A 24009-nucleotide genomic window follows, 5' to 3' on the forward strand; every position below is an offset into this window, starting at 1 on the left:
TAAAAAAAAAATTGTGTAAATGTAGTTTTGTAATTTTTTAAATTTTGAGTGTATTATATAAATTTGTAAATGATTTTGTAAACAGTCTCTGAAGGGTAATTTTGTAACCAAATTATAGAGATGTGTTGGCAAATTTATGAAGGTTCATAATTTGAAGAGAAATATTTTAATGAAGGTTCGTACACGTGAATTTGCCAGAAAAGATTTTGCCAATTATATGGGGACACCATAATAAATTAATAACGTTATAATACTATAATAAATTAAATAAAATATATGCATGCATGGCCAGTACTACATATACATTAATTAAATCATCTATCATAGTATAAATATATATACATATATAGTTATTTATTTATAATTATATATATATATGTATATGAAACTTTGATCGTTTGCATGAGTTGGAAGAAATTAATGCTCATATATATATATAAATAAAAATATATTTATTATATTTCTTCCAAATATATATCATAAATGGTCTGTCTGAAACGTCTGTAGGATGAAGCTTCGTATATATAAATATAGATATATGATTTTGTCCCGTGATGTACCGGAATGTAATCTGTGGTATATTATATGGGTCTCAGGGTACATTAAATGAGTGTCAGGGTACATTTCTACTTTTTAACCCTAATTACCCCTAGATCAATCTCAGCCGTCAAATCAAATAACTTCCTTATCTGACGGATGCCTTACATCACGGATTATAATCCGTTAAAGTACAATAATAGGACAAAATCATATCCCTATAAATATATATTTTTTTTACTCGACGAAATTTCGTCTTTCTAAATTACACAGTATTATCCTGCAAACATGTATTTTGTTTTTATTTTTATGGTTCATACTATTTTAAAATATGTATAAATATATGATTAATTAAATTTTCAGTTTTGTTATTTTTACAATTAATAACACTAATCGTAACTATATTATTATTAATTGTAAAACTAACAATAACATAACACATAAATATATAATATTTAAGTGAAGAAAAGTTGTTGGATTAGAAGCCTAATTACAAGTACAATTCCACCTATAATTATGATTAATTTAAGTAAACTAAATAAATATTGCCTTTGGTTAGTTGGAACCCCACTCGGTCAAAATTTCAATTTCCCCATGCATCGAGTCAGCTAAAAAATATAAAAATATATATGATAAAATGATGAGAAATACTAAAAAGAATAGTAAAATTATTAGATACTAGTAGTATTTAGTATCTTTTAATTAACGTTTCATTTAACAATTAATTAGTAATATTTGGTAAAAATTATTACATTAAAATATTATATGGAACCTAATATTTAATTATATAAATATCGTTATTGATCATATATTCTCTAAAAAAAAAATTAATAATGTTTCAAGTGTCATATAATTATTGATAAATTTAAAAATTAAATATCATAAAATTTAATTTAATAATTATTATGTAATAAAATATATATTACAAACTATAATAAAAACTAATCAAAAAAATAATCTTTTAAAAAATAAGTTTTATACTATAATAAATTTTTTTACTTTAAGTAACAATAAAAGTTATAACTAAAAGTAAAAAAATTGGATTAACCATAAATTAATTATTATTTTTATATTATAATCTAAAGTTATAATTATTACATGTAATTATAGTCACAATACTTATTGTGATTAAAATTAAATTAATAACTTTGTATCTAAATACTATATTTAGTCATAAGTAACTAAAAATCACATTTAATCATAATTTTTTTTATTATAATTAAAAATTATCATTAAAAATAGTTTTTTTTATGGTGTGTTGCATCGGTGTCAAATTTAGACATTAATCCAACTATAAAAACACAAAATTACTTTTTCAAGACACTATTATGAATTTGCCCTTACAAATATTTTTTTTTAGAAAAAAAAAAAAAACAGATAAACATGATTATTTCTTAAAATCCATATTTAGACAAAACCATTCAATTAATTTTTAATATTAAAAGATAATAAAGAAAAAGGGTTAATACTTAATAATCTCATTTTCGGCGGGAAATCCGTTGATTGCGCTACAATAAAGCCCTATCACATTTCAGACTGACCTTTTTGACCACATTTTTCCTTTCTCACTATAATTTTTCTTTTTTTTTAGTAAAAAACAAAAACATAATTGAACATAAATTACGTAAATTTGCATGTTACTATGTTTTTTTTTTCTTCCTTATTTTTGTCAAAAATATCAAAAAAAAAAAAAAAATTGATTTTTATTTCACTGCCTAATTGTCGGTGACTCAGTGGAGCTTCGAAAATCAATTCCAGATAGGAAAATAAATAAAATGGGCAGAAGCTAATTTTGTCGGCCTGTCTAATTTTTAATCTCAAATTTTTATGTTTTACTCTTTTGATCATTATATAGACTCTTGATCTCTTTCTCTTTCAATACAATTCTCTCTTTCTCTCTCTCTATCTTTTCAAAGTCTGCTTTTTTTTTTGGTGGGTTTATCAGTTTTTTTTTCTTGCTAAAACTGATAAACCGTACTAACCAGCATTGTCACCAACTCAGTGGAAATTTAGAGGAAAAGGGTTGATGGGATTTTGCTCATAAGTTGAAAAAAAATCAAAGCTTTTACCTACATTTGGGTTTTAATATGGAGAAAAATGCTGTTGTATCTACTCTGTTTGTAGTGTTGCTCTGTTTTCCGGTGGCTTTTTCCGGCCATGACTATGGTCAAGCACTGAGCAAGAGCATTCTCTTCTTTGAAGCTCAGAGATCTGGTTACCTTCCTCGTAACCAAAGAGTCAATTGGAGATCTAATTCTGGTTTGAACGATGGAAAAGCCAGTGGGGTAAGTAACCAAAAATTAAAAATCTAATCTTTGGAAAATTACAGAGTAAAAAAGTTTGGAACTTTATATATGAAATTGAATATTTTTCAGGTGGATCTGGTTGGTGGGTATTACGACGCCGGTGACAATGTGAAGTTTGGATTACCAATGGCGTTTACAGTGACAATGATGTCGTGGAGTATAATCGAGTACGGTAAACAAATGGGTGAGAATGGTGAGCTTGGTCATGCCATGGATGCTGTTAAATGGGGTACTGATTACTTCATTAAAGCTCATCCTCAACCTTATGTTCTCTATGGAGAGGTAATTTAATTAGTAATTAAGATAATAATTTAGTATTATATACACATTACTTCTTTTGTGATTGTGAGTCATTATGTTTGAAAAGTGAATTAATGGGTTTATTATTAGGTGGGAGATGGTAATAGTGACCACTATTGTTGGCAAAGACCAGAAGATATGACCACTGATAGAAGAGCTTACAAAATTGACCCGAGTAATCCCGGGTCGGATCTCGCCGGAGAAACCGCCGCCGCAATGGCCGCCGCATCCATAGTCTTCCGCCGATCTAATCCCGCTTACTCTAGCGAGCTCCTCCGCCACGCTCACCAGGTCATTACATTTTCACATTTTCATTTTACATAAGAAAATAAGAGAAATGTCAAAGGGCACTATTGGTGCCTACTACCTTCTTATTTGTTAATATTGATATTGGTCTAATTAAGTATCGGGTCCCATATAATTTAATATAATAGTTTTTAGAGAGTAAAACTAACCAATCGTAATGCAACATATCGAGAAAGTGCTAAGCACCACCACTCATGCCTTATAGCAATACTCAAAAATGAGAAATTATGAAATGAAATTGGTTACTTTCAAGTGGTGGGAGGTAGGGGACCACAATTAATGGGATATATAATATAGATTGTAGCGTAACTGGCGCATAATAGCTAAGTACGCTATTATCCGCCGTCAGTGGGAAATGTAGTATATAGGACTAGACTAGAGTCTAGTAGTGTCTATTACTATTCAGAAACCTTTTTAATGCGCTTCAGGCGTACGTTAGTTTAACGGTTATAGTTAATATTTAAGTATAGTGTGGGCTAAACTTTAAATTGTTTTTTGTGTCGGATGTGACGTTGTAACTGTAGCACTGTTATTCATTTTCACATTTAATCCTAAAAGTAATGTCTGATATTGTTATTAGTATAATTGAGAAGTAAAGTGTTATAATTAGGTATTGTTATTGGGTTAGTAGTGTGCAATATTTCTTAACAATATTTTTTCCATTAGTTAATAATAATGTTTTTAAGTTATATAAGACTCAATATTTAATGATATGATACTAAAAATAATACTAAATACTAATAATATTTTTTAATAATTCTCCTTGCATAATTGCATTAGTAGTAAGTCCCACTAGTTTCAAGTAAGAGCATTGTTATAACATGTGTCTGATTATTTATACTAATTATTTGCATGGTGGTGATACCTTACATTAGTGCTGAACACCAAGTAAGTGATTATAGTTTTTCTTTTGATTTAGAATATTCAAAATGATACAATTTTATTTTCATATACGTATTTTTTACAGTAGATATTCTTAATATTTTATGATTTTATATTTATTACTTTTTAAATATTTCAAAAAATATATATTTAGTTAATAGTCATCTAAAAGTCAACATTAAAAAAAGCATTGAGATATGAACTCTAAAACGACACCGTTTTATATTATTACAAATTGATGGCGCATATATTGGATCGAATCCATACTTATTTTACTTGCCAGTTGTGAACCGTACACGTGGAATCGATAAAAGGCACGTGCAAGAGCCTCTGTCGGTGGTTTATTAACGACCATAAACAGTTCCTCCCATTTTTATGTCGTTTTCTCTTTCTTTCAAAATTCCTAAAACACCCTTCTTCTTCTTCATTTTTTGTCTTTTTAGTTATTTTTCATCCAAAATCTAACTGTTGTCGTTTGTTACTTCTTTTTTTTTCAGTTATTCGATTTTGCCGACAAGTACAGGGGTAAATACGACAGCAGCATAACCGTGGCCCAAAAGTATTACCGGTCCATAAGCGGTTACTACGTAAGTAACTTTTCAGCCCATTAATTGAATTTGGGTTTTCCTTAATTGGGCTTTTCTAATTGGGCCTTTTGTTGTATAGGATGAGTTGTTGTGGGCCGCTGCATGGATGTACCAGGCAACTAACAACCAATACTACTTGGGTTACCTTGCTAAGAATGCTGAAGCCATGGGAGGAACTGGTTGGAGCATGACTGAGTTTGGTTGGGATGTTAAGTATGCTGGGGTTCAGACCCTTGTTTCCAAGGTAATGGTTTTTTCAAAAGTTTATAAAAATACCATTTTTTACCAAAACAAAAAGGGTACAGGTTACTAGTTACTCTAAAGAAGTAACTGTTGTAACTAAAATGTTACTGTTTTGTACAGTTCTTAATGCAAGGAAAGGCTGGTAGGTATGCACCAGTGTTCGAGAAGTACCAGGAAAAAGCAGAGTACTTTATGTGTGGTTGTATCGGAAAGGGTAGCCGGAATGTTCAGAAGACTCCCGCCGGTCTAATCTTCAGGCAGAGATGGAATAACTTACAGTTTGTGACAAGTGCTTCTTTCCTCTCCACTGTCTATTCTGACTACCTCACTTCTTCCGGTAAATATCTCAAGTGTTCTTCCGGCAATGTGGCCCCCTCTCAGCTTCTTTCCTTCGCAAAATCTCAGGTAATTAACTTCAATTGAGCTATTGTAATTTGTAATGTCCTTAGTTTGTTACATCATTGTTTTTTCTTTAATGTCTACTTATAGATCAATTAAATAAATTCATTGAATCAAACAATCTTAATTTTGGAGAAATTTTTAACGGTTGGATTATATTTTAGTACATGTTCTTTTGTTTAAAAAATATTTTATTGTCTATTTAAAAAAAATGATTGCCTATTAAATATAACTTTGAGAAATCTTCAAAAGCTAAGCTAGTATTACTGTTAAAATAACAAGTAATGCAATCCCACATAGATATAAAAGATTAAATTTGTATTCAAATCTTCTTATATAAGTATTGATATTGTTTTACCATAAACCTATCCGCTACTAAAATCCCTAATAATGATGAATATGTTTATGTAAATAAGTTAATGTGGATAAGTTAATAGATAAGTTAATGTGGATAAGTTAATAGATACCTTAATAAGGTGTTAGCTTTGGTTGAAGTATGGTGAGGATTTTGAATTGACAAAATTAGATTTATAGCGTGTTTAGTTATGAACTAGAGAATAAGAATAAATAATGAATTTGAAATACATTTGTTTACTCCTTCTAATTTTTTTAAAGAAATGAAAATGAAATTTGTGTGCCTCACAATAATTATTGGGGTTTGAGAAATGGGAATGGCAATCCCTTCAAACTCATGAAATTATTTCTTCTTAAATTAAGATTTGTCCTTTTTTACCTTTATTTAATTATTTTTTTTTTAAAGTTGTACAGAAAGTAATGTAAACATATTAACGATTCCAATTTTACTAGTCAAGTTAACAATGTGATTGATGGTCAATTTGATTTTTAATTATTTTGATTACGTATATGTAAACACACCATAGTGTTTATTATGTGTTTGACAAATTTCCAAAATTTCCACCATGTTAATCTCTTAGGTTGACTACATTTTGGGAGATAATCCTAGAGCTACAAGCTACATGGTTGGTTATGGAAACAACTACCCTCGTCAAGTTCACCACAGGGGTTCTTCCATTGTTTCTTATAAGGTTAATTCTAAGTTTGTTGCTTGCCGAGAGGGTTATGCCACTTGGTTTAGCCGAAAAGCTAGTGACCCAAATCTACTTACCGGTGCCATTGTTGGTGGCCCTGATGCTTATGACAATTTTGCTGATGAAAGAGATAACTATGAGCAGACTGAGCCTGCAACTTACAACAATGCTCCTCTTCTTGGCATTTTAGCTAGACTCAGCAGTGGTAGCAGAGGTTATAACCAGCTCCTTCCAGGTAAATTTAGCTAACTCTTCTCTTATTAATCTTTCAATAAATTTGTTTTGTTCATTAGAACTATGATTCTCGTGGAGTTTTGTCTCATAAATTCTTTTCTGCAACTATAATTTTAGAGCTAAATGTTGTGATGTTAATCTTTGTTTTGTTTTGGTTTTTTGTTGATTTGTAATTAACATTTTGAATTTTGATTGTTTTCAGTGGTTGTTCCAAATCCAAAGATTGTTACCCCACAAAAGCCAAAGGCTGTTAACCCAAGAAAACCTGTTCCACAGTCTAAACCAAACCCTGCAACTTACATTCCTGGTCCAGGTACAACCATCTATATCATTGAATGTTTTTTATTTGCATAACAATTTTACCAAATGTTTTCTTCAACAGCTTCATTTTCAGGCCCGATTTCGATACAACAGAAGGTGACAAGCTCATGGATTTCAAATGGAAAAACTTACTACAGATACTCAACTGTGGTGACCAACAAGTCTTCTAAAAATGTCAAATTTGTCAAGATTTCGATATCTAAACTCTATGGTCCAATCTGGGGTCTTACCAAGAGTGGTGATTTCTACACATTACCATCTTGGCTCAACAATATACCAGCTGGGAAGAGCCTTGAGTTTGTTTACATTCACTCTGCTTCTCCAGCAAATGTTGCAGTGTCAAGCTACACATTGTCTTAATCTATACTTAGTGTTTTTTGGTGATTTGATTTGGTTGAAGAATTGGGGGGAAGAAAGGAGTGAAGAGACAGTTTAAGAATAGAGCTCATCCTCTTTTGGCTCCATGACACTATTTAATATATAGACAAATTTGAGAGAGAGAGAGAGAGAGAGAGAGAGAGAGAGAGAGAGAGAGAGAGAGAGAGAGAGATGAGAAGTGATTTTAGTGACTTCTCAAATGTTACTAAGAAGTCTATTTTGTATACTTGAGAGCAAGCTTTGAATGTCTTTTCTTTTTTTGTGATTGTAACGTTAAAATGTTGTAACCTTTGCAACATTTGCTTTTTTGGATACCAATATGAATATAGTTTGTGCAGTTTAATTTTTTGATCTACTTATTTATTTTTATTTCTTTTTAACTCATAATTGTTGGATTTTCACAACATGGCAACAAAAAACATATATGACACATAGGCATACTCCACTTAATGAGGCCCTCTATTTTAAAATAACATAAGAAAAAAAAAAATAACAAATTTATATTAAAGTGTTAAAATTCCTATTCCATCCAAAAGTAACAAAAACACAAATAATGTTTTTCTTTTTTCAGTTTATATTGATTTTATTATTAATTTTGTATATTTTAAGAAGAAATATAATATAGTGAACGGTTGATACTTTTGTATTGTAGAATCATTATTATCTAATCTTTTTTCCTTCAAATTCATTTGGTAAACAAAAAAATATATGTCAACTACTTTAATTATAATAAAAATTATTAAATTATCTATTGGATTAACAACTAAAATATAATTACCATTTAATTATTCATGCTGTTTTTTTGGATTAACTCAGGTGTTCGATGTGAATAATGAGTTTTTGAGACAAGAATAATTAAGAACATCATAATTTAGAACAAATATTTAAAATCAACTAATTAATTAAACTGCATGCCCCATTGTTATATATATTATATCTCTTCTAACAAAAACTCTTTGTACATATAAAAGAGAAAAAAAAAACACGTAGAGCCATGCACGAACTTGAATATTTTACAAACAACCATCCTAATTAACGTGGCACTATTTCTACTTAAAAACATAATAATAATAATTAATTTAATTAATTATTAGATATTGATGGTTTGTTGAGATCGACGACTATGACAGTGATATTATCTTTGCTACCACGAGCCATGGCGAGCTCGGCCAACAAAGCAGCTGCCTCTGAAGCAGAGGCAGCTGTGGTCGGAGTAGTGGTAATAGTTTGGGGGACAAAATTAGTTTTGTCGGGAAACATTGTTGTGAAATTACCATCGAAACAACTTCGAACAATTTCACAAGCAAACTCGTTTGTCATTACATCCCATAAACCATCACTTGCTATTATTAGGAATGAATCTGATTCACTCCTTTCGTATATACACACCTCAGGTTCTGATATCACAAATGGCTTCAAATAATGGTCCCCTGAAATCAAACATCCAATAATTAATACATATAGATTCTATAATATCTAAAATTATTATGTATGATATGATATTATATATATATACATACCAATTGATCTTGAAGTGTCGAGTACTCCGAGGACACGGTAGCCATTCCAGTTGATGATTCTCCCTCCGGCAGCCTCAACTCTCTGCCTCTCGTCCGGCAAATCAGGCTGCAATATAATATTTGTCAAAAATATATATATAAAAATACATTTCTATATATAATATTATTTATGGTATAAAAATACACCCATATAAAGCCAAGCAAGTTTGTCTTTGAACTTACATATTATGTTTTTTTAATATAGAAGAGTCTGAGTCTGAGTCTGAGCTCTAGAACCGACACGTATTCAATGTAAGACAATTACAAAATAACCAAAACCCCATACTACGTTATCTTATTTTATCACATTTTTTTTTCTTACTACTCTCAAATACTATAAACAATAATATATATAACTGATTATTTTAACTATAAAATAACATAAATATATATATTTAATTGTTAAATCGCAATAATAATAAATTAGTATAGTATGAACCATGAACCAGATAGGGTAACAAGTGCGAATTTTATCATAACAACGTGTCACACTATATAATGATTGTTAATTGTTTCCCATATTAAAATATATCAATATAATAATTTCTAGTTAATAGTAAAAAATAGTATGTATCCAACACAACTATAAATTATTACATATTAGTGTAATTTAATATTTAATCTCAATTTTTTACTGTTGGATTTTTTTTTTAATTTTCAGTAATTTATTTTTTTCGAAAAATAAGCTCACACTGTCTATTTTGTATCATTAAAGAAAATTTACGACAAAATCTACAATATTTTTAATTATTACACATAATTACCCTAATAAAAAAATATAATTGGCACTTGACTAGTTAATTGGCCCTTAACTAATTTAATTGGCACCAAAAATAAAGATACCACTATAACAAAATAGTAAAATTCGAAACTTTGTAAATTAATGTTAAGGGTTTCGCAATAAATATCTCTTCTAAACAAATATTGAGTGAGAATTATTATTTAACATGGTGAGTACTATATATAGAGTCATATGGATGATATAATTACCTTGTGGTCACGTGAAAGAGGCACAACAATAGTATCACGACAGAGGACAGTTCTAGAATCACCACAATTAGCCACAACAATAGCCTCTTTACCCACAACCACCGCCATCGCAGTCGAACCCACCGTATTAACCGACATAGCTTTACCCACATCATGAATAATCTCACCGCCGCAACCGCTTCCCCCTCCAACCTCCTCATCCATTTTCATGAAACAATACCTCATAACCTCATTCCAATCCACAATTCCACCATCGCAACCCCCAATCCCAGCCTCAACCCTACGATGTAACTGATCTCGACAAGCATTCGCCACGTCAGATCCCCCGTGACCGTCGTAAACACCGAAGAAATGATAAGACGAATCTAATATCTCAGCCACCGCTACCGCGTCTTCCATCACGCGCCGCCTTCCTATCACAGAAATCCAACCGTTCGATACGTAAGGGAAAATATTCATTTCCTCATCATCACCATCGAGTTTCTCCGTCTTGCAAATGTTCGGCGGTGATTCTTCCGATCGACTCGATTCGCCGCTGGGAACGATGGCGTCTGTGAATTTAAAAGATCCCGATCTCTTTCGATGCATTAATCTTTTACTATTACGACAATCATCGGATTCGTAATCGGTTTTTTCCGAACTTAAGGTTCTCATCGGCGGCGTCGTCCTCAATTTTCTCCGGCGATAATTTCTCTGAATCGAATCGGAGCTTTTCTCAGTGATTTCCTTCATCGAATGAATTGTTTCTTTCTTTCTTCAAATTTTTCCCTCCTATTTATAGGGGTCGAAGTTGATCACAGAACAATATCAAAATGATCTGAGCCGTTGATTTCTAAGAAGGTCCGTTAAGATGGGTCCTGTGGTCATATTGGAAAAGTTGAAAGTATTCGGATGACGTGGACAGTTGGGATTGGGGAAATGGACACGTGGCGTAAGATTGAGGGTTGAAGTTATTAGTTTTGGCGGGAACTGTGACATGGCAAAGGTGGGTGAGAATGTTAGTGTGACATGTGGGTTATTTATATAATACAACGTGGCGGCTCTTATTACTGCGGTGCTAGCCTTGCACTTGCTTGCCTCTTCCTTTTATTTTTGCTTTATTACAAATTTAATTAAATTGTTTTAATTACTTTGTTTATATACTATTTTATTTTTACATATTTTGTTTAAATTCCAACTTATATTTTTAGTGATTTTATTATTACCAAATTATACTCATTTTTCACTAAAATGTATAAACTATAAAATACCCTTTAAGATATTTATTTCCACCGTTTAATTTTTTTTTTGAACTTAATGACACCGTTCAAAATTTTATGTATGATTTTTGTAATGCTTATCAATACATAGAATATGATTGATATATATATATGAGTAATTAATTAATAGTTATATTTTTATTGTGATAAATATATTTTTTTAATTAATAATAATAAATTATTAATAGGTAAAAAAAATTAAAAAAAATTAATTTTTTATTTAAATATTAAACAAATATTCTTAGGAGTAAATATTTATACAATTTTATTTTTATATTTAGATTTTTTTTTATTTTTAAAAAATTGTTATGTATGTTGTATTTTTTATTTTTATGTTTTTTAGATTTTTTATTTTTTATAAAAGCTATTTTATTTTGAGATCATATTATTTTTATGTTGACTTGTTTTTATTTTATAAAAGTTATTTTTATTTTGAAATTATTTTATTTTTATTTTGAAATTATGTTGTTTTTATTTTTATTTTGAAAAATCAATTATAAAAGTATAAATAAACTTTTTTTTTTTAAATAGCCAAACCATTTAATTATAATTTTTATTTTACAATTATTAGACTTTCCCTTCTTTTAAAATTATTTTTTTTAATAAATAATTACTTTTTAAAGATGACCTACATGGCGTCATTTATTTTCAAATAACAAGCGCTATAAGGTGTTAAAACCATTTAGCGGATAAGCAACCACTTAGTGTCTTTTTTTTCTCAGCAAAAATAATTGTCTTATTGTAGTAGTGTTACTAATTGTGCAACTAAATATCAGATTTCATATAATTTAATGTAATAATTTTTAAAAAATATCATTAATAATCATGGGGCATCACCTCTAAAACGTATCAAATATCATTACTATCCAATAACAATGCTCTATCTTCGTACCAAACATCTATTATTGTATCCAAACAGAGCTTTCATTGCATGTAATAATATAGGAAATTGCTTATGTGCTGAGACAGTCTTCAAAAACTCTGGCTAAAGTTGATATTGCCATCTATGGTCATGTGCACAACTATGAAAGAACATGTCCAATATACCAAGTAACAAAAACAACATCAATCATACACTTTTCTCACAACATTTACCTCATATTATTGACTTCCTCAATCTCTTACTAGATAAATTTCACTAATGTTTACTATAATATGTACCTGCAACAGAACATTTGCACCAGTGACAAACAAGAATTATTATAAGGGTAGCTTGAATGGGACAATACATGTGGTTGCTGGGATCGAGTCTTGTGAAATTCTCCTCAACTATACCAAAATGGAGTCTGGTTAGGGACTACGACTATGGATCCACCAAACTTATAGCATTCGACCATTCAAATCTGTTATTTGAGTACAAGAAGAGTAGTGATGGAAAAGTTCACGACTCATTCAGGATATCACGAGATTACAGAGATATCTTGGCCTGAGCTCCTGATGGTTGTCTAAGTACGACACTAGCTTCTTAAGTCTCTTGGAATACAAGTGCAAATGTTTTCCTTTTTTATGTGAACAAATCTTCTTTTTGCATAAAAAGCAATACCAAAATACAATAATAGCCTCTTAAATATTGGTCTAAAATGGTCATGCAGACGTTGGTGATTAAAATTTAAAATCGACAAATTTTGCTATGAACTAGAATTTACATTTAAGCCTCAAATCCTTAAAATACATTATCGCAAGCAATCCACAAAATTAACTCAATATAAAATTGCTAAACTATTTACTTTAGTTCTATTACTCGTGAATCTTGGATCCACTATTATTATTCACCAAATAACAAAAAATTTCCACATATCGAGCCATACCAAGGAAACTGCAAATCTAAAAAATTAAAGGTATAGGTATTCCAAGTAAAATTGTGCAACAGAGAAACGAACACCAGCTGCATCCATGCTCTGAAGAATCCTGTTCACGAGGCTTGCCACCGGTGTTTTGAAGCAAAGTAAATTTTGGAATAAATATATTTTCTAGGAAGATGTTGTTGTAATGCCACGGCTGCTAGCCTGCCTGCTAACTGGTTAAGAAAGGCTTATGGTTTCGCCACACAGTTGTTCCAGCTCACGCTCCAAAACATCCACTAAATTTGCTTTGTTCCGCCTATAAACCCAAGCATGAGCATCGTGATCCCAGTCGAATCTGGAAGGACCACTGCATGTAAGGAAAAGAAAATCAAAGACTAGATGAAAACAACTATTGTGAGTAGGATCCATTTTACCATCCAAATGCCTAACATTATAATCTAAACAAATTTTGGGATGTGAGTGGGAAATGTGTACATGATATTAACATCATGCCCATTGCCTCTAGACTCTAGTGGTTGGGTAAGTGAGTGTGAGCAAGGGTCTGGGTTTCCAACCCCAGCAAGGAAGGCTAAGTGTTTCTACAAATATAAAAATTAAAAAATAATAATAAAAAGGAGTCTTCCTCTCATGTTGGTGAAACAACATCATAGTTCATCCATATACGTTTCTACAAATGACACTTTTCCTAAACATCTAAAGTGCATCAGTAAGACAGATCATCCTCTAATGGGGAAAAGAAGGTTATGTAACTTTCATTCTCCTAATCCATGAGGCTTAACACTATTCGAATTATTTCCATCTTTGAACCTTAATGCACAAAAAGAGTACATATGGATTTCTAGAAAAACAATATGCAATTGGACCAGAAACCAAATTATAAAAAATAATACTGGACAATAAGATTTAAGCTGCCATTTGGTTGGAGGTAATAAAATGGAATAGAACGGAAAGGAAATAATTTTTATTTCATTCTTTTATTTAGCTGCATTATAAAGTATTAGAATGACATTACAATGAAATCAATTTTACGTTATTTTGAATAGAAGGAAAGACCATTCCAATACAATACAAGAAAAGATTTAAAATTTTTTTTATTAATTTTTTATGCGTTTTAAATTTGATTCTATTTCATTCCTAAGTTATCATTACTTCCAACCAAACACTTCAAATGTTAACAATCATAGCAAAATTCTAGTCCAAGAAACAACACTAGAAAATATTACCTTATTGGTGAGGACAACCAAATTTGTCTATTAGGAGTTTGTTTGTTCAACACATACGTTCCCAAATCACCAAGCTTCAAGGTTAACACATCATTCTGCCATATGCAAAACTCAATTGCATAAGAGCAAGAATAATAGATCACATTACTCATTTTCTCAAGAAATTTATCCTCACCCCATAGTCTATGTCAAAGCCCTCAACTTGAACACCATCCCCATATTCCTGTCAGGCACCCGAAAAGGACACAAAATCAATGATATCCATGACTCTGTGATTGCCAAAAAAATATATGTAGACTAAACAAAGCCCGAATAAACCACTTGAGGGTAGATGCTTAAATCAAAAAAGAACCTAAAGCCCAAATAACATATCATAAAAAATAAATTGAAAAAATGACTAGAAAATTTGCAACGCTTGTAGCTATAAGAAGTACTAAGAACCTTCCATTTAGACCCACTGAAAAAGGTGAGCAAGTAGATTTCAAGATCAGGAATAGTACCTCGAGCTTTTCTTGAAGATCATGTATTGTGGAATCAGCTAGTCTGTGAAACTCATCCTCTTGCAGCACAGAACTGTATTCATATTAATCATTAGTAAACTAAAGATTAACAAATAATTACCACAAAAATTACATCATATCAACAAATTTTCATTTCATCTTTCTCAGCTACCAAACAGAGTAACAGAATCTGAAATTAAAGCCGTACCGATAGTCAATGGGGGCAGGGCCTTGAGAACTACCATCCGCATTCGTAGGTCGAGAGCACAAGCATCTCGAAGTGAAGGAATAACACGGTTTGAGAGAGTTGCCATAGACAGGGAGAGGAATTGGACAATCCAGAAGATGGGAACTTGAACAGTAGTAACTCGAAGATGATGGAGAAGAAGGAAGCCTTGATAGCCGCCATAACCTTCTCAATGGAAGCAGCTTTGAAGCCATGGCTGTCTGTAGCTAGCTTTGCTACTGTAGTGACAGTAATAATACTAGTAGTAGTAACAAGTTATTACTCTAGGCGAAAAGAAATGAGAAAATAAAATGTCATAGCTACATATTGAAAAGGCTAATTAGTAATTTTTCTCCCCGAACTTTGACATGTACTAAATCGTGCCCTCTGAACTTTTTTGGCCGTTAAAAATTCTCCCGCACTATTGATATTGTTAAATTTAAGGACTTTTGTTTAATTTTAGTAAAAAAAATTTAATATGGATGAAAGTTCAAGGGGCATAATTTAGTACATATCAAAATTTGAGGAGCATGATTTGGTAGATATCAAAGTCTGGGGAACATGGTTTAGTACATAAACAAAACAGTAAATTAAACAATTTAGTACATGCGAAAGTTCGGGGAGAAAAATTACTAATTAACTTATTGAAAACAATGAAAAAAAAAACCACATTAATTGGATAAATAGAATTTTATATATGTAAATACCGGAAATAGAGATGACTTATTGGATTGTTCTGTACCTAAAAAAAAATATATACTAAAATAAAATTAATTAATATTAATGATACATTAATAATAATAATAATAAAAATTGAGTACTTCTTGGTAATAAGAATATAGACAAGAAAAAAGGTCTGTAACAAAAAAAAAATAAGGAGTATTTGAAAATAAAATACGTACCAATCGGAAATGGCTTGAACAAGCCCGTACGTCCACCACTGTTATAGGCTTCGCCGTACACCCAACGCCACCGAGCTGGTCTAAAGGTGTAGTAGATCTACTTAAATCAATCGCTTGAGAGAATGAGTGTATAAGAGACAAAGACACAGAACCAAGATTAAAAAAAAAAATAGAAAGGAGAAGATGGAAGAAGAAGAAGAAGATAGATAGGCGGCACTGGAAAAAAAAATGGGTGAATAATATGTAGAAAGTAGTTAGAGCTGAACATGGAGCGGGTTTACTAGGTTTCAGGTTAAAAAAATGAAACCGAACCCGAACCCGGATAGGGCACGGGTTGACGGGTTGACCCGGTCCCTGCTCCCTGCTCACTCCAATATATACACTCCACCTTAAAGAGGAGTATTAAAGGCTGTTAAGGTGTTGTGTATGTTAGTTAGTGAGCTGTCAAATTCTGTTAGAAGTTAGTTTTGTAACAACCTTCTCTGTTCATTCATTCATTTTCCAGTTTTAATGTTCCATTTCTATTAAAAATTCTGAAGAAGAGACTAATAAACCAGAAGATAACTAACTAGAAAAACTGACTACAGAAGAGCAAACAAAACTCTAATATTGATTCTCTATTCCACAATACCTTTTCACTATTAGTAATCCATATCCCAAAAAAAATTCTTATTAGATTATTCATTAGAGTTCGACTCCATCAATTTATTTTTAATTGGTGAAACGAGAGTACTGGAAATTATATCATTTGTTGTCTTGTTTATTTGGTTTATGCGAAAGTAAAAAACTGATATTAATATTGAGTCCATTTTCTGCAAGTTATGAGACACAAACCTTGAAATGGTTTCAATGGAGGACTTCGGCAATCAATCCCTCCCCTGGGTCGTCGTCGGCCGTCGCGTGGGTTGTGGATGGTGGCTGATCCTTCGTGAGGTGAGGTCTGGAGTCGTCGACTATGGAGTCTGAATTTAGGGCTAACTGTGAAATGTTACAGATTTAGGGTTTTTTATTTGTTTAATTAATAATTTAAAATATTTATATATATAAAAATTGTAATCAAAATATATATAATAAATTTATATGCCGGGTTGGCGGGCGGGTTCTCGTGTTCAACCCAAAATTCGATACCCTTAAAATTTCAATTCGCGAATCCGTCTGAAGGATACCGGATTGAACCCGACCCGCCTGAAACTTTTTCAAAAGAAAATTTTGCGGGTTCATCGATTCGGGTTCAGGCAGGTTAAAATGTTCAGTCCTAACTACATAATAGAAAAACAAATATATCTGTTATAAAATAATATAAAGTAGATGAGAGGAAAGAAGAAGAAGATGAAGAGAGAAAGAGAAAGTGAATGAGAATTTCTGAGTTATTTATTCTAATGGGGTGAACCCCTATTTATACAAATACAAGAGTGAGATATTAAGAAACTAAGAAAAAGGAAAACTAAGAAAAAGATGAATATTGATTACAATTAATGGTAATAAATAAAAGATTTGAACATCCACATAATTATTAATATTTATAACACTCCCCCTTGGATGTCCATAATAACTGTCTTATTAAAAGTCTTGCTGAAAACTTGATCAAAGGAAAAAGAGTATAGTGTAAACTAACTCCCCCTCATTTAGGCATTTGTGGAGATCTTCTAATCGACGAATTTCGATCTTATCTGCCGTCTTCTCAAATGTTGATATTGGTAATAACTTTGTGAATAAGTTTACAAGATTGACACTTAATTAAATATGTTGAACACCAATATGTATTTTCTTGAAGCGTATAAAGAAGAATTTCGTGAAATGTGTTCTAACTCTATCTCCTTCAATGTACCATCCTTTTAGTTGAGCGATGCAAGCAGTATTATCCATAGAGAATTGCTTGGGTTGATACTTCTTTATTGAGTGCAATTCATATGTTTCCCAAATATGCTATGTCAATGATCTCACTCACACACATTCTCTACTTGCTTCATAAAATGCAAGTATGTTAACATGATTTATAGTTGCCTCGTTAAAAACCTTGCCAGAAAAACCCAGTAGGACAAAATCTGAGCTAAGGGAAAAAAGAGTACAATATATATTTCATATTCATAACTATTTGCAAGTTGCCTCGTTAAAAACCTTGCCAGGAAAACCCAGTGGGACAAAACCTGAGCTAAGGGAAAAAGAGTGCAACATGAATATGTCTCCCCCTCATGCACATATGATCCATAATTCTTTTGGTGATAATAAATCTCATAAGATTATTGTTATCACTTTTAAAATATCACAATATACAATCTTTGATCATATATTTTCTATAACTCTTCCAGAGTATGTATGGACTTCTAAATTATAGATGAGGGGTTTGTGGAACATTAATCTTTATCCAACTAATTGTATCATTCATGTGTATATACAATCTTGTTCATACTAAAATTTAACATTTCAAGTAGATATGAACATAACACATTAATGATAATATAAATTTTCGTTTGTGACAATGATGGTACTCCAAGACCATATATTTGTTCCATCTTGTTGTATAATCTTAATTTTCATATCAAATGATCATATATCTATAATTCTTAATACATATGAAGTACTTCAGGACTTCAATACTAATGAACAAACTTTATACATTAATATTTCTCGAAATACAAAAGAAATAAAAGTTTGTTCTTCAATTAATCAAAAACTCTTCAAGAGTCTGTCACAACGTATAACTTACGTATTTATACTGCATAAACAACCATACGTATTTTTCAAACAATAATTTACTTACATGTTTTTATTTCATACAAAGATCTTTGTCATATAGTGCGCGCGACTTAGAATTTATATCACTTAAGACATATATTAAATTCTTCTAGAATTTATAGATAAGGCTTATTTCAAATTCTTACTATATTAGGAGCTCCAAATAAATAACCTTTTGTTGCAACATTTATGTGACGCTTATAAATCCTCATAAAATATATTCCAGGCTATAATCAAATCATGATTATATTTTCTCAATATTTAAGCCTTACTTCAATCAATCTCATGTCTATGCAAACTTCGTATAACAATTCATTATGTACAAATACATGCAAATTCCTCATTAGAAATATTTATTTGCACACCCTACAGGTCTTACTTCACTTTATGTGAGTAAATTTGCCTGGACTGCGTCATAATATTTTGGCCAAAAATCAAAATGTATGTCGATAATTCTCGACAAATCTAATACCATGATCCTTGCTATCTCATGTTAGTTTATTGCATATGCAAACATTCAACATCTATTGTCGACAAAAATTTCATTATATGATAATTTCCTCTCATATTGACATAACTTATAGAGATCTCTTTAAATTACATATTTTCAAATATGTTTATCATTTATAGGTACCTATAACGAATCACTTCAGGGATTCAATTATGATTAAATGTGTTATGTCTAACTTCTCTTGGGAGTCTCTTCGAGTACCGTTTTCATCACGGTTATCATTTTAATACTTTATAACATTAAGGTATCTCCATGAGTACCTCTAGATTTAACAACTTCAGGGCAAATCAAATGAACATTTACTAATAATTTCTATATTGTTCATTTACGCTTCAGGCGTTTTCAACTCATTCTATCTCAACTTTGAGTAATATTGATTTGCAGTTGGTATATATCATTTTGAACTATATCATTCTTATATACTTTGTGCAAGGATCATTTTTCAAAAATTATCACCGATCCCAACTGCTTCTCTCTCCCTGATCGAGAGAATTTTAAGAAATTGTGATATCTAATAATATTAATACACCTGTAGGGATTTCAATATATCACAATGAATCAATATCTATTTAAACTCATATATATTATATGACATTGAACTTCAGGTTCAATAACTTCAGTTTCAAGTTCAATACTTATGAACTTAATTCATTTCTAAGAATGAGTCATACGTGTATAATTAGAAATACATAAATTTACACATTTTGTAAATGCATGATCATATAATCTTATCACATCGATAAGAAACTATGCAATAAAAATCTAACAATGGCTCAAGATTGTTAAAGAAATATAATTTAAATATTTTCTATGTGCAAATATATGCACATTCTTCTTTTGAGCCTTATAAATTAACAATGAGAAGAATCTTCTAGTTCTTCAACAAAATTTAGTCAAATTCTTTGACAATTTATTGCATATGATTGATCATGTCAAAAAAATTCAATTCATGAACTTCAGGTTCACTATAATTTGTATTTCAATGAAACTTTCAAAAGGTAATGTAAATTCATTACAACATAATCATTACAAGTTTCATTTTTATATACATTATATTATTCTCCAAAACATATACACTCTTCAGGAGTCACTATTATGTTTATCAAATTTTATATTTCTTCAGGAATCACTATCATCAATTTAATGATGTGTATTATATAAAATGTACATAACAACTTCATCATGTTGTTATAATGGTCAAATAGATATAACCATAATATATCATTCATTTTTCCTGGTATCTTTTTAACAAGTCGTCTAATTTATTTAGACTATTCATCAGTCTAATTATCATGACTTGATATATTATATATTTAAATGTACAACCAGTACATATAATAAGTCATCTTTTATCACTTTCATAACTAGATAAAAGTTATACATCTAGGTACATACAAAGATATTTTACTACTCAAAGTAGCAATTGTATGTAAGACTTCTTCAGGAAGCTTTTCAAATAATCATTTTGTGATTCTTTATCACTTTGATTATATTGGATCACTAACAAATATTAGTAAATTATATATCCACTTTCGGGAATATGCAAACTGAATTATATAGTAACTATATATATACATATCTTGTACCAACAATAGTTTGAAACTATTGATTTCAAGAAATAATAAAATATGTATATATTAATTTACTTCTGGCATTGCCAATATATGTGAAATCTATATTCTTTGAAATAGAATTTCATGTCTATTCATTCTCTTCAGGGAATGATATTTAAATATTCTAAATGTACAATAAATTTGTACAATTCACATTCTATTCAATAATCAAATATACTTTTATCTTGATTATAAGTGTGTCCGTACTACAGGTACGCGACTACTATTATTCAATTCCACACATGATATATAGATTTTATACACTTTGATTGTGTGTGGTATCTCATCTTTTGGTTGTTTCCACTTTCTTCTGGAAATATTTGAGTAAATAATGCCATCGATTGTTTAAAATCATTACATTTACTTCGGGGAATGACGTTGAACAAGTAGAACATTATTATAAATTTCTTAAAAATTTATTACTTGTTCATATATAAAAAGAAATTACTCAACAATTTCTTTAACAATATTTCAAAGAATATATGAATACAATTTTTGCATAATCTCCAAGATGTATGCAAAATTTGATCTTTAATATATGTCACATGCAATAATTTCCAACATTGCAAGTAATAACAATGTATAGTAACATGACTAATACAAACAATCTTTAAAAGTAGTTGAATTCAATTCGTATCATTCTCTGCAGGGAATGATGAACAATAAATACATCTCATGTATTTAAATAATATTAGTCATGCTCACTGTTATTCTTATACTTTGATGTTTCAATGCAATTTTCTTAATATTCTTTTTAGGTATTCAAAACCTACTATAAAATTGCATCAATAATAATCATTTTTAATGATTCTTTAGTTGTATTCACATAAATACAATCATTTTTTTTTGACAAATATAAAACATTTACTTCAGGAAATGTTTGTCAAAATCTATATCGATATTAGAGTACTTTTCATTGTCCTCAAAGAATACAAGAACATATATATAAATATGTATTCATCTCTTTCATTATATATCCATCAACTATATAATGAATATTACGTTTGCATAATTTTCAGGATATACGCAAGATTTTATTGAGGACGCATAATCATCAGGATATATGCAATATTTTATCGAGGATACATAATCTTCAGGATATATGCAATATTTTATCGATGATGCATAATCTTCAGGATATATGCAATATTTTATCGATGATACATAATCTTCTGGATATATGTATAATTTATATAGATTTTCTCTATCATATCATAGGCACACATATATTGTAAATATTATGAATGATAAGAACATTATATATATATATATGAAATCAATAATAAATATATAAAAATATATACATACATATATAATATATAGATATATAGATAAAAAGAAAAAAAAAACCAAATGATTCTTGAAATTGTTTCAGTCAGAGGAGTATATATATAAATATATATTTAGTGTATTTTGACTTTGAAACAATTCAAGAACTTTAACAAGATACTTACATTGGGACTTGGGCAGAGACTCATGCTTGAAGCTTGGGCAGAGACTCGTGCTGATAACGTGTTATAAAATAATATAAAGTAGATGAGAGGAAAGAAGAAGAAGATGAAGAGAGAAAGAGAAAGTGAATGAGAATTTCTGAGTTGTTTATTCCAATGGGGTGAACCCCTATTTATACAAATACAAGAGTGAGATATTAAGAAACTAAGAAAAAGGGAAACTAAGAAAAAGAAGAATATTGATTACAATTAATAGTAATAAATAAAAAATTTGAACATCCACATAATTATTAATATTTATAACAATATCTTAATGTACAGATATTTTTTGTGACTGGACACAAGTATTATCCAACAGTGTATATACATGTAACCTTATTCAGATAAAAATATGTATGTAAACTTATCATTATTAATATGTGTACGTGTGTATAATTCCAAATCAATTATCTTTTATGGATCATACCTAATTAATTGGCATATTTGTTGTTATATGAATATATATATATATATATTTATATATATATATGAGTTCTGCACCTCTATGTATCTATCATTTTTAATATAATCGATCCATTAATGTAGATCAAATTTTTGTAAAAAATGTATGCATTATAATATATAACATAGAAATGTATATATATTGTTTAGGGTAAGTGATCTCAGTGTTTCGATAAGTTTTTTATTTATTTAAAATTAATTTAGAAGAATTTTTTATTTAATTTCTTTTTAATACTGAAAAAAAAGTAGAGGGTTTTACCAAAACATCTATTGAAGGAGTGTACTTAAGAAATTTCATATTATTTAATCAATAGATCATGTGCTTAACCAATCTATAAATTATGGTTTTTAAACTTAAGATTAACATGAGAAAGACATTCTTGAAAAATTGAAAATTGCAATCCTATAAATATGAAACATTTTAGGACTTGCAATGTTGATGTACATTAGATCATATATAGTAGACCTTTTCTTTCTTTGTAAGGAAGCTCAATTAATATACAAACCGTTTTATTTTATTTTATTTATTTATTTTTGAGATAGCCTTCAATTAAATAAACCATATTAATTTAATAGATGTGTTGCATTTTTTTATAATAAAAAATTATACTATTAATTATCTATTAAAACAAAATTTGTACATATTAGGCGCTGCAGAAGAAATTGGCCGGTTTGTAAGTTTGTATATACAAAATCAAATCCTTGGATTTTGCAACACTAGTGAGTGGATAGGGTATAGTATGCACTTTATTTCTCAAGCAAAATAAATAATAATATATGTAACTGATCTCATTTTACTCGTGTGTAATATGAAAGATTAATACTCTTATAAATCATTTCAAATTTGAGAATAATTATTACATAATTTTATGAAATTTTAAATATTTTTATAATTTTAAAATTTTATTTACATAAAATACGGTATTTTAATATATTTTTATATTATATTCTTGTTATTTTGTTATTAGTTTTTCGTTCTTTATATATTATTTTGATGTTATTTGAATGTTATTTTTATGTAATTTTATTGTTGTTTTGGTGTTATTTTTATAAACCATAAAAATATAAAAAAAAAATAAAAAAAATAACCTAAATGTAAATTTACCAAAAAAAGAGTAGTTTATGTAAATTTCCATCCTTAATATGATGTAGATTTTTGTATCTCATTATGCCCAATATCTCATGTCTTTG

The 24009-nt window shown here is 29.7% G+C and overlaps 3 protein-coding genes across 8 annotated transcripts; 1 reads left to right on the forward strand and 2 right to left on the reverse strand.

Moving 5' to 3' along the window:
* The first annotated feature begins 2089 nt into the window (after window positions 1-2089).
* Window positions 2090-7891, forward strand: LOC115716085 (endoglucanase 6). Of its 2 annotated transcripts, none has more exons than XM_030644795.2 (9): window positions 2090-2822; window positions 2913-3125; window positions 3234-3434; window positions 4829-4918; window positions 4998-5162; window positions 5282-5566; window positions 6496-6844; window positions 7046-7156; window positions 7226-7891. In XM_030644795.2, exons 1-9 carry the CDS (start codon window positions 2625-2627, stop codon window positions 7522-7524), a joined length of 1911 nt encoding a protein of 636 aa, XP_030500655.2. In that variant the 5' UTR covers window positions 2090-2624; the 3' UTR covers window positions 7525-7891. The 2 variants fall into 2 exon arrangements, with proteins under 2 accessions (XP_030500655.2, XP_060971974.1); XM_061115991.1 differs by having other exon boundaries at window positions 2148-2822; window positions 7238-7891.
* A 549-nt stretch (window positions 7892-8440) lies between these two features.
* Window positions 8441-10852, reverse strand: LOC115716087 (protein phosphatase 2C 51). Its single transcript, XM_030644798.2, has 3 exons — window positions 10092-10852; window positions 9063-9168; window positions 8441-8972 (listed from the first exon to the last, which is right to left on the reverse strand). The coding sequence occupies exons 1-3, from the start codon at window positions 10821-10823 to the stop codon at window positions 8626-8628; spliced, it is 1185 nt and encodes a 394-aa protein (XP_030500658.2). The 5' UTR covers window positions 10824-10852; the 3' UTR covers window positions 8441-8625.
* Window positions 10853-12973: 2121 nt separating this feature from the next.
* Window positions 12974-17000, reverse strand: LOC115716089 (frataxin, mitochondrial). 5 transcript variants are annotated; one of them, XM_061115996.1, is made up of 8 exons: window positions 16841-17000; window positions 16007-16103; window positions 15812-15846; window positions 15087-15363; window positions 14879-14951; window positions 14554-14601; window positions 14379-14473; window positions 12974-13501 (listed from the first exon to the last, which is right to left on the reverse strand). In XM_061115996.1, the coding sequence occupies exons 4-8, from the start codon at window positions 15317-15319 to the stop codon at window positions 13372-13374; spliced, it is 579 nt and encodes a 192-aa protein (XP_060971979.1). In that variant the 5' UTR covers window positions 15320-15363; window positions 15812-15846; window positions 16007-16103; window positions 16841-17000; the 3' UTR covers window positions 12974-13371. The 5 variants fall into 5 exon arrangements, with proteins under 5 accessions (XP_060971979.1, XP_060971980.1, XP_060971975.1 ...); XM_061115997.1 differs by lacking the exon at window positions 15812-15846; XM_061115992.1 differs by lacking the exon at window positions 16841-17000 and having other exon boundaries at window positions 16007-16340.
* Between the last annotated feature and the right edge of the window lie 7009 nt (window positions 17001-24009).

The sequence above is a fragment of the Cannabis sativa genome, chromosome 5 (genome assembly GCF_029168945.1).
Source record: "Cannabis sativa cultivar Pink pepper isolate KNU-18-1 chromosome 5, ASM2916894v1, whole genome shotgun sequence".
NCBI lineage: Eukaryota > Viridiplantae > Streptophyta > Magnoliopsida > Rosales > Cannabaceae > Cannabis > Cannabis sativa.

Coding starts and splice junctions, on each gene's coding strand:
- LOC115716087 (XM_030644798.2), bottom strand. CDS start 10,823: ATGAAGGAAATCACTGAGAAAAGCTCCGATTCGATTCAGAGAAATTAT. Junction 9,169..10,091: donor CTCTTTCACGTGACCACAAG/GTAATTATATCA, acceptor ATTATATTGCAG/CCTGATTTGCCGGACGAGAG. Junction 8,973..9,062: donor CGACACTTCAAGATCAATTG/GTATGTATATAT, acceptor GTTTGATTTCAG/GGGACCATTATTTGAAGCCA.
- LOC115716085 (XM_030644795.2), top strand. CDS start 2,625: ATGGAGAAAAATGCTGTTGTATCTACTCTGTTTGTAGTGTTGCTCTGT. Junction 3,435..4,828: donor TCCTCCGCCACGCTCACCAG/GTCATTACATTT, acceptor TTTTTTTTTCAG/TTATTCGATTTTGCCGACAA. Junction 4,919..4,997: donor GGTCCATAAGCGGTTACTAC/GTAAGTAACTTT, acceptor TTTGTTGTATAG/GATGAGTTGTTGTGGGCCGC.
- LOC115716089 (XM_061115997.1), bottom strand. CDS start 15,319: ATGGCTTCAAAGCTGCTTCCATTGAGAAGGTTATGGCGGCTATCAAGG. Junction 14,952..15,086: donor CCTGCCCCCATTGACTATCG/GTACGGCTTTAA, acceptor ATATGAATACAG/TTCTGTGCTGCAAGAGGATG. Junction 14,474..14,553: donor GCTTTGACATAGACTATGGG/GTGAGGATAAAT, acceptor TGCATATGGCAG/AATGATGTGTTAACCTTGAA.